General features: G+C 37.9%; 3 protein-coding genes across 8 annotated transcripts; 2 read left to right on the plus strand and 1 right to left on the minus strand.

Annotated features, from left to right (window-relative positions):
- The first annotated feature begins 49 nt into the window (after window positions 1-49).
- On the plus strand, window positions 50-6,244 carry taf6 (TAF6 RNA polymerase II, TATA box binding protein (TBP)-associated factor). Of its 2 annotated transcripts, none has more exons than XM_029448407.1 (15): window positions 50-274; window positions 1,691-1,848; window positions 1,980-2,066; window positions 2,209-2,362; window positions 2,467-2,523; window positions 2,617-2,736; window positions 2,872-2,993; window positions 3,231-3,308; window positions 3,417-3,518; window positions 3,631-3,813; window positions 4,363-4,455; window positions 4,548-4,673; window positions 4,856-5,029; window positions 5,132-5,323; window positions 5,659-6,244. In XM_029448407.1, exons 2-15 carry the CDS (start codon window positions 1,693-1,695, stop codon window positions 5,947-5,949), a joined length of 1,935 nt encoding a protein of 644 aa, XP_029304267.1. In that variant the 5' UTR covers window positions 50-274; window positions 1,691-1,692; the 3' UTR covers window positions 5,950-6,244. The 2 variants fall into 2 exon arrangements, with proteins under 2 accessions (XP_029304267.1, XP_029304268.1); XM_029448408.1 differs by having other exon boundaries at window positions 51-274; window positions 4,381-4,455.
- Window positions 6,245-7,615: 1,371 nt separating this feature from the next.
- On the plus strand, window positions 7,616-13,099 carry LOC115019323 (diamine acetyltransferase 2-like). Of its 5 annotated transcripts, none has more exons than XM_029448824.1 (6): window positions 7,617-9,972; window positions 10,176-10,227; window positions 10,836-10,919; window positions 11,946-12,047; window positions 12,225-12,265; window positions 12,410-13,099. In XM_029448824.1, the coding sequence occupies exons 1-6, from the start codon at window positions 9,910-9,912 to the stop codon at window positions 12,587-12,589; spliced, it is 522 nt and encodes a 173-aa protein (XP_029304684.1). In that variant the 5' UTR covers window positions 7,617-9,909; the 3' UTR covers window positions 12,590-13,099. The 5 variants fall into 5 exon arrangements, with proteins under 5 accessions (XP_029304682.1, XP_029304684.1, XP_029304685.1 ...); XM_029448825.1 differs by having other exon boundaries at window positions 7,617-9,642; XM_029448823.1 differs by lacking the exon at window positions 10,176-10,227 and having other exon boundaries at window positions 7,622-7,777; window positions 9,536-9,642.
- A 1,129-nt stretch (window positions 13,100-14,228) lies between these two features.
- Window positions 14,229-16,975, minus strand: LOC115019322 (claudin-15-like). Its single transcript, XM_029448820.1, has 5 exons — window positions 16,759-16,975; window positions 15,599-15,763; window positions 14,660-14,741; window positions 14,424-14,534; window positions 14,229-14,328 (listed from the first exon to the last, which is right to left on the minus strand). Exons 1-5 carry the CDS (start codon window positions 16,973-16,975, stop codon window positions 14,229-14,231), a joined length of 675 nt encoding a protein of 224 aa, XP_029304680.1.
- Between the last annotated feature and the right edge of the window lie 1,033 nt (window positions 16,976-18,008).

Consider the following 18,008-nt stretch of genomic DNA (forward strand, 5'->3'; position numbering starts at 1 on the left):
AAACGGATGCTGTATTTGTAAGGTCCTCAATTATAGTCTCGCGATATCACAACCGGAACGTGACTCAAAATGGCGATGGAACATAAGCGCTAATTCACGAACGGTGGTCCCAGCTGCAATTCGTGAATTAGTTAGTTATTTATATCGAGAGATGGATATTCATAGAGAAGAATTAGCTTTGCGAAATAATTATTGTTGCACATCTAAACATTGACTGTTTTCATTCGTGTAAATTCCTGCTTAAACTCAGAAAGGAGAGGACAACTTCGCAGAGGTAAAATGTCAACGGAAGCTAAGTTACTAGCATGCAAGCTAACACACATCATATTTAGCTCACTGAAAGTTAATATTAAAGAACTATGCAGTGGTTTGAATGGCTTAAAATGAAAACTGTTTTTATATTGGTATGACGTTGTTGCGTTTGTATGAATATACTTTAGATGTGGCTTGAGTGGTGTATTCCGCTAGTTGGTTGTTATTCCGTCAGAGTGGTTAACCCGCTTTCTGGGGAGCTCAGTGTGTTTGTTTACACACATGAAGTATATAAAACCTTTTAAAAAGTATTCATCCCGTGGACATTTTCTTGTTTCATTGTAAACATTATGCACTAGTAAATCAAAGTAGAGGTTATCAGGATTTCTGGCACTGATAACAGAAAAGTCTTCTTATTGTCAATGTAAGTAACGTTATCCTACATTTGATTGACGCATTTGCTGTAGAAATGACTGCTTTCCGTCTTTGCGGATGAGACCGCGTTAGATTTGCACATATTGACACACTTAATATTTTTCAAGAAGTTTCATAAACATAAAGAACTGCACTTTTCAAGTTCTGCCACAAATGCAATTGGATTGTCAAAACCAATTACATGACTGCTCCAAAACAAAAATATTTTTGTTTTGATACCACTCCTGGCTTGGCTTTATGTTTGACGTTGTTTTCGCTGTTGCATTCATGTCACCATCTTATAGAGTTGCTTAGCTTATGGCAAATATAACATTTTTTAAATTGTAATTGTGGTTTTATTGGACCATAGAACCGCCTTGCACTTAATTGAGATGTCACATGAGGCCTTTTCAACAATGATTTTCTTTTTCTCATCATCCCCTCAAGCTGCGGTGAAACACCCACTTGTTGTATGCACAGTGTCTCTCTGTCATGTCAGTTTCTTCAGTAATGTGATTGGTCTCTTCGGTGGTGTTCCCCTAAGTAGAGTCTCTCCAGGCATGATAACTATGTTTTTGATGATAGCCTGCTCAAGGAAGAGCTATAGCTGTGTAATAATGACGAGCTGCAATGCACATGCTTTCCTCTTGAGGGATTGATAGATTATGACTTCTGCTTTCTTTCACATATTTACATTGGGGAAATGGGACTAATGGCACTCTGCAAATGTACTTTCATCAGCATTGTGTAATAGAAGTAGACTACAGGCTGTATATAATGTTTGCTGAATCATCACATAACAATGTCAAGGCTGTCAATACTATGTCAAGAAGGTTATTTGTGGCTTCAGACCCATTGAGTGTTAATTATTGGCAGTGAACCATTCAAATGTTGTAGAACTTTAAATGTTTTACCCAAAAGATATGGCTGCAGTGAAAACTATACAAAGTGGAAAATATCTGTTTTGAATTAGATTTTTCATACATAAGAAGGTTGATATTCACAGACCTTTGTACTTTAATAGCCATGGCGGAGGAACGTCGGCCGAAGCAGTGTTCGGTCTCCCTGCCCACAGAGTCCATGAAAGCCATAGCAGAGTCTGTGGGAGTGGGGCAGTTACAGGAGGAAAGCTGCGCAGCCCTAAGTGAAGAAGTCAGCTACAGAATAAAAGAAATTGCACAGGTAAATAACAGATGTTTGAACCAGATATTTTGTTTTTGGGTTTGTAAACTGCTCTGAAACCAAATGTCTTTATGTGATATGAGCTATATATTTTAACTATGTTTGTTTTCTTTCCTTTCTCTTTCACACAGGATGCTCTCAAATTCATGCATCATGGGAAGAGACGTAAATTAACCACCAATGACATAGATAATGCTCTCAAACTAAAAAACGTGGAGGTAAGGGCGAACTTGCATACTTTTAACTGTTATTGCTTAATTAAGCCACTTGGGGAAGTTATTTGAAGGAAAGCATGAAAAGGGTCTTTTGCTCTGGTTCCTTTTGTAATGATGTGTTGTAACTTAATTCCTCTCGTTATAGCCCCTGTATGGGTTCCAGTCGCAAGAGTTCATCCCTTTTCGCTTTGCAAGTGGTGGCGGAAGAGAGCTTCATTTCTATGAGGAAAAAGAAGTCGACCTCAGTGACATTATTAACACACCGCTCCCCAGAGTTCCACTAGATGTGTCACTCAAAGGTACCTAGATAATCAGTATTACATGCCCTTATACTCCAGGATACTGTATTGTCTTGTTTTTGACTTAAAGATCGGATAACCATTTTTGTTTTGTGAATCCACAGCCCACTGGTTAAGCATTGAGGGGGTGCAGCCTTCTATTCCAGAAAATCCACCACCAGGTGAGCCCTGGTCAAAGTTTCTTCTCTTAGAAGCCAAAAACAAATAAATCTGGAGGAAAAACTTAAAATTGGGTTTTATTTACTACATTTCAGCACCAAAAGAGCAGCAAAAGGTTGAATCTACAGAGCCTCTCAAAGTCATCAAACCTGGTCAGGAGGAGGAAGGTACAATTCAAGGCAAGGGTCAGGGAGCAACGGCTGCTGATGGCAAAGGTCAGTATCTCGTGTTATATTCAACTTTTCTCTATTTTCTTCTGCTGCCCCCCTAACCGGCTTCCTTCTTCCCTGTCCAATGCTTCATGATAATGTTCGTCTCCTTCAACCCATGTTTCTATCTGTCTCTTTCAGGAAAGGAGAAGGGTCTAATAAGGTTGAAGCCGCGCAGCACTCATGAGCTCTCTGTGGAACAGCAGCTCTACTACAAGGAAATCACAGAAGCATGTGTTGGCTCCTGTGAAGCTAAGAGAGCTGTAAGTCCTGCTTGTCTGTTTATATGGTTTATTTTTTTAACAAATATAAAAACGTAATTACCTTTTTTTTCTTGTTTTGTTTTTTATTAATTGGATATAAAGTAAAGAAATGGCAACACTTTGCAGCTAACAGTAAATTGTATGTGCAATAACAGAATTTTGTCAAAATAATCAAATGCTAGTTTTAACCTGGATTGTCATGACACTTTGATAAATGTTTCCTCTTGTCTCATTCAGGAAGCTTTACAGAGCATTGCTACAGATCCCGGACTTTATCAGATGCTTCCGAGATTCAGCACATTTATTTCTGAAGGAGTGAGAATCTTTTCCAGCTTCTCCTAATGCTCTGAAACATTCCTCACCTCATATAAAATACACAAGCCTATCTCTACTGAAAGTGCTGACGTTATGCTCTCCTTAAAGGTTCGTGTGAATGTGGTGCAGAACAACTTGGCTCTGCTGATTTATCTAATGCGAATGGTCAAAGCTCTAATGGACAACCCCACCCTGTATTTGGAGAAATACGTAAGTGCGGAAAACAAACCAAATGTTATATTATTTTTCGAAGGGTATAATCTCAATGTATACTTTTTATTCTAGTGTTAAATGTGTTTGATTTTTCTATTTGTACTCGCAGCTGCATGAGCTCATCCCAGCTGTGGTGACGTGTATTGTGAGTAAGCAGCTGTGTTTGCGACCAGATGTCGACAACCACTGGGCTTTACGAGACTTTGCTGCTCGCCTCATGGCCCAAAGTTGTAAAACTTTCAGTACTACAACCAACAACATCCAGTCCCGTATTACCAAGACTTTTACTAAGGTGGGTTTTTTAATATTGTGTTCCCAAAATATTGACATAAAGACAGGTTTTGTTAATACAGTCAGGTACCATGTATATCATCACCACGGGCGTGTAATGATGTCTTTTGATCATCATGGCAATATAATTACATATACTCTAGTGCAATAACTACTCTTATTCTACTGAATAATTACATTGTATTTATTTATTTTACATACTATTTTCGAACCTGTGTGTCAATTGTGGATGTTTGTTACTGAAGTTGTTTTTCCTGTTTTTATTCCTTTTAACTGCACTGATCAGGAGTAGCACTCTTAATTTCGTTGTATTATGTGCATTGACAATAAAAGTATTCTATTAATTAATGATTGATAACTTGTATTTTTAAATAACCATGTTCCCTTTCCCAAAAAATGGGAAATCAAATACCTATGGATAGTTTTTAGAACATTTGTTCTAGCCACAGATGCAGTATGTGTTGGGGGTTCAAATGCTATAGATAAATGTTAACCTCCTTGAATTTACCTTTTTACGCCACTGTTTAAAACACTTCACATACTTATTCAGACTGACATGTTTCTTCAGAGTTGGTTGGATGACAAAACCCAGTGGACCACACGTTACGGCTGCATCGCTGGACTTGCTGAACTCGGGCCTGATGTGAGTGTGATTCTGTTGTCCTCCGGTCTTTATCATTTTTACTCTTTTGTTTAGTTTTTTCGGCACCAACCTCCTGATTTTGTCCCCTGCAGGTGATTAAGACGTTGATCCTTCCTCGGCTTACTATAGAGGGTGTTCGCATCAAAACAGTGATGGAAGGACCAGTGGTCTCCAATATTGACAAGATAGGAGCTGACCATGTACAGAGCCTCTTACTGGTAATAAGTTTGTGATTATTATGCATTTAAAAGTAGACGACTTCACACAGATTGATGCATTTCTTTACCAGTCAAAGCATTTCACTAAAACAACACGACATTCATCAGTAATTGTTTCTCGAATCAAACCAGTAATTATGTTTCGTGTATACAAAATGTGTTTATTTTGTATTTTTTCAAAGAAACACTGTGCAAGTGTTATTGCCAAGATCCGACCTCAGCCTGACAGCGTGGAGCAGTATCGGACAGACTATGGTTACCTCGGACCCATGCTTTGCTCCCATGTAATGAAGGCCAGGACTCAAGCAGCTCTGCAAGCTCAACAAGTCAACAGAACCACATTAACAATCACACAGGTACATTGAATACATGTACATAATATATTAAAGTGTGGCATTGCAGAATGACGTGTAAGTAAACTATTCGATGGCTGTTCAATTATAATCCTTTTGTTGCAGCCTCGTCCCACCCTCACTGTCTCACAAAGTGGGTTAAGTGGGTCGTTAGGGCAGCGCACTCCCAGCATCATTAAGGTCCCAAGCTCCCTCACCCTGATGTCCCCTCGACCAGGGACCCCATCACAGCCATCGCCCCCGGCAACAAAGTACATTGTCATGACAACCAGTGCAGGGGCCTCCTCAACCCAGCAGGTACTTTCATTTTGATTCAGTTTTACATTCATCACAACGTTGTTCAGCGCCACCACTGCAGGAAATCTACACAGGGCACCTTCTCGTGCCTATATTGATAAGATGATGGGATTTAAAAAATATTGCCATCTCAATAAAGCAGCTGCAATAACAATGTAAGCATAATCATAAAATGATTGAATACAGATATGAATTTTTAAATATATTTTTATTAATTAATGTGATTGGTGTGAAACTTCAGGTCTTGAGTTTAACTTTATGGAATTCATTGCAACACTTATAAAATCCACTACATCCCTACGAGTATGAATTTTGTATTTTTGTCTTCCCTCTAGGTAATCACCCTCAGCTCTTCCCAGACAGCCTCACCAGTCACCAGCACTGTTCCCAGCGCCACTTCGACCTTGCAGCCTTTGGTAAAACTGGAACCCGGCAGTGGCCCTGGACTGACGGGTTCACGACCTCTGCAGAAGTACATTGTTGTATCTCTGCCCTCGTCTGCCACTTCCTCTTTGGAGGCTAAGAGCTCTGTGCTACCAACTTCAATTTCCTCAAACCCACTAGAAGCAGTGATGAAGCTAGACCGGTCTGAGTCTCCTGGAGCGAGCACACAGTCGCCACACTGAGACTTGTTTAGGTAGTGGAGGTTTTTACCATGTTGGTGCAGCTGAACACACGGAGACACAAGGAGGTTTGTTTGGGCTGAACTTTTAAGGGGTAAACTCTGGAGTGGTATGAAGGGGAATATCTGAACTCTTGACTGATAAAGAGCAAATGTGACTAGACATTGTAAATATGTTAATGCCCAATGAAAACTGAGGTCCAGCTGTGAGATCTGTAATGTTTCAGCTTATATTCAAATCAATTTCCTGTTCTTTTTTTACTAAAATAAATCAGATTTTGTATGAAATTCTTAATGTTGATGGCTTTTTTTATATTTCTTTTATAATTTTAACAAAAGTATTATTCTGTACAGTTTGCTTTCAGCTACTTTCACTGTGTATCAAGTGTATCAAACAGTTTGCTCCCAACTTATTCTCTGCAACTGGCTTGGTGTCATCACTGATCACAAGCCAGTTTAAACCCCATGAGTTATGAAAAAGCCAGCAAAACAATAAACACTGTTACTCTACTGACTTCTTGTCGGTGGTGGAACCCTACCCATAACTTTTACTTGCATAAAAGTAGCAATATTACAGTGTAAAAATACTAAAGGTAAGCCCTGCATACATTTTATATATCTATCTATCTATCTATATGATAGAGATAGAGAGAGATATATCTATCTATCTATATATAGATATAGATAGATATCGATATAGCTCTATATATATATATATATATATATATATATATATATATATATATATATATATATCTCTATATCTCTATATCTCTATCTATCTATCTATCTAGATAGAGATATATATCTATATAGCTATATATATATATATATATAGCTATATATATATAGAGATATATATATAGAGATATATATAGAGAGATATATATATATATAGAGATATATATATAGAGAGATATATATATATATATATATATATATCTCTATATATATATATCTCTATATATATATCTCTATATATATCTCTATATATATATCTCTATATATCTCTCTCTATATATATATATATATATATATATCTCTATATATCTCTATATATAGATATATATATCTATATATATATCTATATATAGATATATAGATTGATATATATATATATATATATATATATTGATATATCTATATATATATATATATCTATATATATATATATATATAGATATATATAGATATAGATATAGATATATATATATATAGATATATATATATATAGATATCTATATCTATATCTATATAGATATATATATATATATATATATAGATTTTATATATTATATATAGATATAGATATATATAGATTATATATATATAGATATAGAATATATATATAATATATATATATATATATATATATATATATATATATATATATATATATAGATATATATATAGATATCTATATCGATATATATCGATATAGATATTGATATATTGATATTGATATATATTGATATATCAATATATATATTGATATATATATTGTGACGGCCTCAGAGGTGGCCTTGTCCTGTCCTTCCCATGTTGTGTGCTTAACCTGTGTTTCAGGAGGTTGATTGGTGGAGCTGAGACCTCGTCATCTCCTCATCACTGATTCAGCACACCTGCAGCAGGCTGGGCTCAGGCTATAAAGAGACCTGCAAGATCTTCTGTCTCTTCCCTCTGGCCTGCTGCCTGCTATTTGTATTGTGCTTCGTGTATAATTTACTTAAATTAAACCATATAGAAAAGTTATTTGATTGTGTCGTCTCCCTCCTTGTCACCTCCTCTCGAGCCAGGTTGTGACAAATGGGGGCTCGTCCAAAATTTGTTTGGTGAGTTGTCTAATATTGAGTAGAAGACTGTTAGCATTTAGCTATCAGGTAAAGTCTCTGGCTTGCCTTTAGAGGAGGAGGAGAGTATTAGATTTGGGAGGCCTCAGTCTATAATTTTGGTTGTGATTGAGAGCAGTTTGTCTGTCTAGGCATAGGTTGGTGAATGTTTTCCTGAGCTGCTATTGGGGAGTTGAGGGCTGGTAAAAAATTTGGAACCCTTATTCCTGTTAGGCATAAGCAATGTGACACACTGGCTGTCTCTATTGATCTCTTTTTTTTATTGTTTGTTATTTTTGTGCAGTAAGTGGTTAGAGCATTGCTCGGGGGCACTTCTAGGACTGTCTAGGTGATTTTCAGCATGCTGGAAGTTAACCGGGTTGCTGGTTTTTGTGCTTAATCCATCCCGCCACAATCCTGCATGAAGACTAGGGTTGAGTGATTCAGTTAGTATTGGTTAAATAGGTAGCCAGAGGGATTGGGTTCCATAGTTAAAACAGCTGTTAACCCTGTTGCATTAGTGTTTGAGGACTTGGTGTTTGTAGTTATGGCTACTGTGGCTAACTTTGTTCAGTCTCCGTCTGAGGAACTGTTGGATGGTTGTACAAAAGAGCAACTTTTGAAGCTTGTTGAGCATTATGATGTTGGAGAAAAACAGTTAAAAAAGGAAATTAAAGGGTCATTGAGGGATACTTTAACGACAATCGGTATTTTGCCAGCTACACTAGAGTCCAAGTGACAATGTTGGTGAGTCTGTGGGTTCTCCTACAATAGCTTTAATGTTCGCGCAACAAAAAGAGCTATTGCTGTTGCAGATGGAGAGGGATAAATTGGGCCTGGAAAAGGAACGACAGTCTTTGGAAAAGGGAAGATTGGAGTTAGAGCAGTACCGGTTAGACCTAATTAAGTCCGGTAATACTGATACTAGGGATTCAGGTGAATACGTTTCACAAAATTTGAAAAGGTTTGATGTGGTGGGACACTTTTTTTCTCCCTTTTTGAACGATTTGCCAATGGGAGAGGGTGGCCCGAGGCTGACCAGGTAGTGATGTTGCAATCGGTATTGACAGGAAAAGCCCAAGAAGCTTATTCAGCGCTTAGTGCAGTTGAAAGCCAGAAATATTCTATTGTTAAAGATGATGTTTTGAAAGCGTATGAGTTGGTACCAGAGGCCTATCTGCAACGATTTAGGTCTGGGAGGAAGTCTGACGAGCAGTCACATGTCGAATTTGTAAGGGAATTAATTAAACATTTCAATAGGTGGTGTTCGGCGTTGGAAGTTACTCCTTTTGAAGATCTGTTTGATCTGATGGTGCTAGAGCAGTTTAAAGAGTGTATTGAGTGACCTTGTCATCTCCTCATCACTGATTCAGCACACCTCAGCAGGCTGGGCTCAGGCTATACAGAGACCTGCAAGATCTTCTGTCTCTTCCCTCTGGCCTGCTGCCTGCTATTTGTATTGTGCTTGTGCTTTGTGTAGAATTTACTTAAATTAAACCATATAGAAAAGTTATTTGATTGTGTGGTCTCCCTCCTTGTCACCTCCTCTCGAGCCAGGTTGTGACTATATAGATATATAGCAATATTTTACGTGTTTTGTTTGTAGCCTAAAGGACATGAATGAAAGTAACTTTTGGATCAATGTACTTGAGTATAAAGTAGCATACAATGGAAATGCTTGAGTAAAGCACAAGTACTTCAAATCTATATAAGTAATTAAGTAAATGTAATGGGTTACATGTCATCACTACTTCCTGTCAGTTGGGAGGCCAGAAGTAAAGAAATGAAAGTTTTGACATTTGAAAAAGGCAAAAGTAGAAGACTACGTTTAACGCTTGCGTCAACTACAACTCCCACTGAGCATTGCGGTAAGAAACACTCCGCGAGTTTGGTTTCAAACTGTATCATGACGTGCTGCTAGCTAGACCAAGTAGAAGCTTTCCTCGTGTGTACTTCCATGCGAAACGTCCATGCCTGTTTTTGATTTGATTGACCAATTTAAGTTAATAACGTGGCTGAGTTTTTTTGTAACGTGCAGGGGTTCAGATTTGTAGTCAGTTCAGTCAACTTCTCTCTGAGGAAGAAGATAGTACAGCAGTTGGGATAAAGTGTAGGCATTAGGAGATTAAACAAACATGCATTTCAAACTACGGGCTGCAACAAAAGAAGACTGCAAAGAAATATCGAGGATGATATTGGTGAGGCTCAGTACGGGTTAAGCTAACCTAAAAGTGTTTTTCTGTTTCACAATGCCGAATGTAATACACTTCACTTCTACGCTGTTTGTAACGTTAAATGTTACTTTTGACGTTACTTTGTAATGCATGTCAAATGACACAGGCTACATACAAACCCATAGACTATAACAATTCACACATAACATTTTGACACATTTTCTCAGGAGTTGGCGGTTTATGAAAAAATGTCTGACCAGGTGAAGATATCTCATGAAGGTAATTCTGCACTTAATAATTGATAGAAAAAATGCTGAGAAAAGCCAAGGTGTCCCAGAAAGCTATACCTGCGAGCACGCATGCACAGAAACCGGTTTAACTCCACTTTACATTAATTTAATGCTAACACTTACGCCTAGGTTTGTCCTGCAATGGCACATTTGTCTGCTGGGAAAAAGTTCAACCACATCAGTCAACAGAAGTGGTCGGAGGTTTGCATCTTGGTGTGTCTGAAGCACACAATGTGCAGTGTGAGTTAGATATTATAGACTATAATGAGCAGTGCAAGGCTTTGCAACCAGACATAAGGTAATAGGAGTGACTAACCAGCTACTGTACTGCCAGTTTGAATCTCCAATCGGATCAGGGGGTTCATGGCAGTTCTTTCTTCACTTTTCTCTATCGTTTGATCCTCAACTAGAGTTATATCCTTTCTTTGCTAAATTGTTCATGTCTAATAGACTATTTTGTAGACATGAATGAACTTTTAAATGCTTTGACTTATGTTTTTGATATTTTTACTTGGGTGCAGATGAATACTAATATTTATTGTAATGTAAAGATGAAATGTTGCTATTTGGGTACATTATCTGTCTTGTTTACTTTAGAGCTCGAGCGGGACGGTTTCTGCCAGAATCCCTTCTTTGAATGCCTTGTTGCAGAAGTGCATGAGGAGGATAAAGCTAAAGAAGGTAAAGTGTTGATCAAGGGATTTCCATTGCAGTCTTGCCTGTCTTCATGCCCCCCACACCACAGCACCCCATTATCATCAATACCCAAACAGTTGACACGGTGTTGACAGTTTTAAATACCTTGGAGTAACACTAGACAATAAACTTAGTTTCACCCAACACATCACCGATATCTTCACAAGGAGCCAACAAAGATTATCCGTCATCCGTAAACTTAAAGGACTATGTCCCCCCCTCTTCTCTTACTGCTGTACCAGAGCATGTACCAGCCCATCATGTACTGCTCACTGTCATCAACCGGGCCAAAGTCACACGTATCACCAACACCGCTGCCAGGATGATTGGACTCCCTACACCCAACCTCACAGTGCTAAACAACAGGGCCATCCCGCGCATCGCAACCACAATAGAACAGGCCATTACACACCCGCTCAATCAGTGCCTCGCCCCTCTGCCATCCGGGCGCAGGTACAGAACTCTAAAATGTAAAAAGGCTCGCTTCGGTAAAAGCCTGATCCCTGCAGCCATTGCTGCCTTAAATAACAGGCCGTGCTGAGTGTGTGTAGCTGTATACCTGTCATGTGTGGTGCTATCTGTTTGTATTCTGTGTTATTCGTTATATATACAGTATAGCGTATGTTTACTGTGTACATGTACAGTGCCGTGAAAATTTATTTCCCCCTGGGGACAATAAATCTAATCTAATCTTAAACTTGTTCGCATCTCATGCAGATGATAAAAGGTCTGTGCCCTTGCTGTTTAGATAATTCCAACAAGTCACAATGACTACTCAAGTGTCGCCTCGTATATCATCAGTCAGATTTTCATCTATTCCTTTTCAGAGGTAAAGGTAGGGAGTGTAGCAGAGTGACTGAGCATCCACAGACTTGAACTCAATTCACAATTTTTTGTAATGCAAAACACAAACAGATTTATGCCACTATATTTGTTGTCAATTGTAATTTTTTGGTATTCCTGCTTTTCATTTTGACAGCTTTTTTTTTTTGTTTTTTTTTGTCCATGTAGGATTCACAATGGTCGGATACGCACTTTACTTTTACACTTATAGTACATGGAAGGGACGTTCAGTATATTTGGAGGACCTGTATGTGATGCCAGAATTCAGAGGTAAAATATGTGTTGAGCACAAAGCCTTGTGTCTTGTGTACTTGCTTACTTGTGAGAATCATAATTTCTAAATGCGCCTTTAGGTTGCTTTTAGCTATGAAAGGCGCTTTACAAATAAAATGTATTATTATTGTGTTACATCTTTTTCTGTAAATATTTTCTTGATTTCCTTTACAGGAAAAGGAATTGGCAAGGGTTTACTGGGCAAAGTCGCTGAGGTAAGAATTATTATTTAGGCATTTTATAGTATAGCTGAAGATAGAGGGGGCAGCATGCAGCAAAGGGCTGCAGTTTTCATGGAAAAACTTTTTCATCTATCTTGTGTGATGAGAGAAGAATGCACGACTGTTTTGATTTCTTAGATGGGGAAGAAGGAGCAGTGTGTGCGGCTACAGTTGTCCGTGTTGGAGTGGAATACTCCCTCTCGAGACTTCTATGCTGCTAAAGGAGCTCTTGACCTCACCGACAACGAAGGCTGGCACTTTATACGATTCGACGGACAAAACCTGGACAATTTAGCCAACGAAGCTCCTAAAGATTAGAAATCTGCCAAGGAAAATGTGTATCTTGCTTTGAAATAATGTGGCTGGGTGTAAGACTTCACTGTTACTGGTTCCTCATGACCATGTGTCGTGGTTCAACATCATGTTTCATATTTATGCTTCACATAGTTATGGTTAAACTTTGTCACCTGAGTAATTTCACTTGAGTAAATTCAATCCTGGTTGTAACACCACATCAGTACAGTAGGTGGCATATTAAACCAACTGAAAATGATACAATTAGTATCATTGTGTGTCTTTTCTCTGAGTGTGCAGTCAGGGAATGCTGAGGCTAAAAGTACATTCAGCTGTAATTATCTTCAAGGAGTCAAAAGAGAGGAATAGGTGCAAACAAGCTCTGTAACCCAAAACTCCTTTAATTTGAACATGTGTTTGTTTTTATTTTTGTATTAATAATATTGAGTCTCATTGCTCAACAGCTCTGTTCATGGAATATGTTGTATATCATAATCTCTTATAAACATTTGCATGGTTTTGTGCAATCAGTCACTGGAAATAATATTTATTTGTGTATAAAACATACCAAAATCCACAGGAACTTATGCAAAGTCACCCAAAATATAAACTATGACATTACATTTGAAATATACACATCCTAAAAAAGATTAAAACTTAGAAAAAATATGTTTACATTTGTTTCAAATCCTTTACTTAAGTGTTCTGGTTCAGCGGTGTGAGTCAAAAATAAAATCAGTCAGTTTACAAGGTAAAGTTACACATTTCATTACTTTTGACAGTCAAAAGCCTCTGAATTTTGATAGATCAAGATATTTACTTTAATACCAGCCAGTTCACTTATTAAGTAGATTGCAGACATTTCTGGAATTGCCATCTAATTACCCAAAGAGGACAGCTTTTTGAAATGTATTGTTTTTGCAGACAAATTATTTTGAATTTTTAGGCGAGCGACTCATCTTTCCTGACCAGAGAACCTTAGGCAGGTTTGAGGATACATGTGTATAACAGCGGATTAAACATTTTATATACTAACACAAACAATTGTAAAACCTTTTAAGGTGATTTATTAAATATTTCTGATTGGTGTGTATTCCTAATCCTAGTAAAAGTGATAAATAGGAGTTTTATTTTTGTATCTTAAAACCTTTTAAATAATATCAAAGTAGTAAGTGCCCTAAGGTCAGAGGATCTGATTTGGCACGGCATATTCATTAGCTTTCTTGCAACTTTCTTTCTTATGATCAAGTGTCAATCAATAAATAAGGAAAGGAAAAGTAATTAGATGTAAAGGTGCGGTTATTAAAGGCTGTAGGGGGTAGAGAGGGTCCTATATTGGTTTTACCACCACAATCTGAGCAGGTAATATGTTCATTGTATTCTGTAGACTAACTCTAGATTACAGCAGTGATCAGCCTGTTACAAATGCTTTTCATTTGTGCTGTCACAGCTTTCATTATGTTGGAGTTTCTCTTGGTAAGCCCACAGTAAGGCAATTTTCACAGTAGGCTACATAGACATTACAAATGCATATAGAGAAAATTAATTTGGATAAAGTCTAATCAAATCAAGGTAACTGCTCTTAAACTACTAAACATTGATCACAAGGCTTTACAATGTTGTGTTCCATTATAAATGCTGCCTTCTCACGGTGCATCTCCTCTCACACATAAGCATTTCTTCCATAGTTGCTCGGGACAGACTGAGACATTGCCACAGTCGGCAGCACTTGTCCTCTGGAGGATGGTTGGTATGGATATGGTCTAAGAAACAAAAGACGTGTTTCATTTAGGAGAATATGTACCTTTATACTATACCCAGTGAATAAATGTCAAATGTTTCAGAAATACATACTCACATTTTTTCATTCGGGTTGTTGAGTTTGCAAGCAAACATCAGGCATGAACCTCCACAAATGGCAAGTGTCCCTGAAGACCACCCGATATACAAGCCCTCTCCAATCTCATATCTGAGACACAATAATGGTGAACATATATTTTTCTGTGTATTATTATTGAATGCACGGTAAACAACAGCTGTTGTGCGGATTCTTTTCAACAGATTAACATACAGATGCAAAATGTATTGACTCACTTTGTCCCTGGATAAAACTGGTCAAAGAACTGCTGCGTGATGTTTGCTGCATACCAAGATATAGCAATCATGGTGCAAATCCCTACAAAACACAAAACATTGTTTACTTTAGACAAGAGGGATGTTTCCAATGCTTACAAAGCACACAGTTATGTGTGAACATGAGATAACATGAACAAGGTCAAAACCTTTTCAGGGTTGGAGTTTTTAGATAGTAAAGTGAAAGCCATGTTAAGAATGTCAGGACTAATGGGGCCATTAAAGATAAGTTCGGTAACATTGAAGCCAGCAAGAGTAAAATAGATTATAAAAAGGATCCAACCGAAGAACCCAGCCCAATGTTGCTAACTATTTTCCAATGAAAGTAGCTAGCAGCACTCGCTCAATGTAGCAAGATGATTGATTGCTGTCAGAATGTCAAGATTATTTCAGCAAATTATATCCACTCTAAAATGTCTACAAGTTATATCTTAATAAAATATGATTGCTGTCAATAAAAAAACAAAACAGATACAGTTATAACATTTAAAAGCCTTTCAAATTAAGCTGAATAATAGCAAGAGTATTTTATTTGTAGACACATCCCTGAGATTACCACTGTCTGCTCAATGCATCACTTTGTGTATTTTACACAGTGGGACCTATTCTCACAATACCTTTGGTAATGGCAGGTTTGTGAGAGCAGGGATCACCTTTTGAACTGGTGGCACTTTTTCTGATAGATTCTCTTCTGTACAAAGAGATTGGAGTGCCAGACCTTTTCTAGATGTTTTTGTTGTGTGATTGTGTGTGTCCTCCTGGGGACTGGACATGTCCCTCAGTCATTTTAAAGTACTTATGCGGGGAACTTTCTTCGTTAAGCCAAATTAATTTCAAGTGACTTCTGACCAGACATTTTCTTTTGTTACATGGCCATTATATCCATCCCCAAGTCTTTACCCTGTAGTACAAAGAAGACTCCTCCAATCGCAGCGATCCTCCCCTTAAGGACGTAGTTTTCTCCTCCTATTTTTGAGCACTTCATTCCTGCGAGAGTAGCCACGAGCCCAAACGTCCCAAACACAATGGCAGCGATCATGAGTGCCCGGGAGGCCTGAATGTACCCTGTGTGCAAACATTAAAAAAGGAATCCAATAACATGTTTACTTGTAATAACGTGTTACACAAACATCTATATATTTACAATATAAGCATTGCCATGCTTTAGCCAGAGAGATGACGTTCAATGTTACAACAGGAAAAGATTGTCGTTGATGCAGGTGTGAGCCTCTTATAGGCTCACTGATGTTGTCCCGGGTCCTATGAGCACAGGCAGTACCCTCTAACAGACATGGTATGAAATGTAACCTCCACCACAACACTTAACAAAATCAGTTTCTTTAATCTATCCAAACATCCAGCATTTTCCAACACACAAAATAGCGTCGTAGTTCTGTAAACATCTGTAGTTTCAGTCAGAGATTTCTCAGTTGGCTGAAGGGGAGCCACACAGGTTTGATTCCTTTTGAACAAAACTGAAGTATTTATGTAGGTTTGATCTGGAAAGCATATTTCTGCCTGTGATGAGATGAGGTCAACATTTCTACCTCAGGGCTCAAGATTAGGCCTATACATCCAGTTCCATATTTTTCATGTGTTATACACAAACTTGTCTTTTGTAAATGTTTACATTTCTACATTACATTGATGCCTAAACAGGCAGTTTTGGCCAAACAGCCTCCAACAAATTGGAAATGAGTTTATTTTATGAGTATCTGTTTGTCTGGGTTCACTGTGGCTGTGCTTGCTTATCCTCTCTCATCGTATCAAATCATATATTACCTGTCTTTACTACAGATGATAGCCAGTACAGTAGGCTACTCCTGATAGGCTTTTAAAGGTACACTGAGATCCTGTCTACATCCAGGAAAACAACGGCAGTGTTTTTAGTGTACTTAATCTGGCGATGAATAAATCTTTAAGTCTTTGTTTTTCATCAAATTCTCTGTTAGAAATACAAATTTTCCCTCCACAACTTTTATACTGCTTAAAGAGTAAAGTCTTTCTCCAGATAAGTACTAATCAACACTAATAAAACTGTTTCTGTGTTGGCCACGTACCATTAAGTGCGAGCAAAGATGGAAAATCGCGGCAGTTGTGAACTCCTGTAGAGTCAGTTGCACAGGACATCCATAGGTTTTCATAGATGGTTGATGTGGTGATAACGTTACCGTCCACTGAAGAGACCTTCCAGTATCGATTTGGAAGCGCGATTCCAACCATCAGCCAGGCCAGAAACCCCAGGAAGAAGGCCAAAGCTTCCACCATTGCATTCATACTCCCTTGTTTCTTGTAGAGTTATTCCGAGAGAGAAACCTTTATTACAAACGTTGACTTTCAGCTATCTTTCTGCACAAATGTGTGGATTTGTCGGCCCCAAAGTCTCAGTGTGCCAGAACAATTCCCACCAACCCCCGATCTAAGATGCTACAGAAAGCCACAAATCAATGATTCATTCCAAATAGCCCACTTATGATTTCCCCTTTTATTCTCAACTCTATTGAATCTATTCAAAGACTCCAAATGTTTACCCAACTTGAGGGACAACAAGAAGGTGAAGTCCAACCCTCAAGCCTGCGCTCACTAACGTCTATAGACTTAAAGCTATTTGTCACTTTTGACGTTTCCTTTGAACACTGTGTCAATAATATCAAACCGTTATTGAGTCACGGTTTGGCTCCTCACTTCACACTGTGACCGAGGGATGATGGGTCGATTAGTAGCATTGAGGGGTGAGGCTGCATCACCACATACAGTCCCACAGATGTTGACCCGCAGATAAACCTGTTTGCTTGTCTGAAAACTGAGCCCAAGAGACTTTTGACTTTTGTCTTTATTAGTGTACAAAGCGTTGTTCATTATCAGGCATTTATCATCATACTGATGAAGTACCACATACACATACAAAAAAACGATTTACTATTCCAAATGGTTTAAACATAAACACGAAATGTAGGAATCGTTTGTCTCAACTGCTTTAAGTTAAAAATGACTTTATCGACATATCTAAATATGTCGTTTTAGTGGTTTTGTACTGGATTACATAAAATGTTTAGTACACAATCTAAAAAAGAATGAAGAACTATTTCACAAGATTACAGCAGCTTGATTTAACCACTTCATAAATACAGTATGCAATTACCACATGTAACACGTCAGTGCTCGATGGATGCCTAGCATATGCAGTGCATTAAACACAATGGATACAATTAAAGATGCAGTGCTAAAAGAGTACAATGTACAATGTACAATGTAACTCATATAGCCCTTAGATACTGTTTGTTAGGTTTATGAGGTTATTTTGTTTTAT

The sequence above is a fragment of the Cottoperca gobio genome, chromosome 14, assembly GCF_900634415.1.
Source record: "Cottoperca gobio chromosome 14, fCotGob3.1, whole genome shotgun sequence".
In the NCBI taxonomy this organism is placed as follows: Eukaryota; Metazoa; Chordata; class Actinopteri; order Perciformes; family Bovichtidae; genus Cottoperca; species Cottoperca gobio.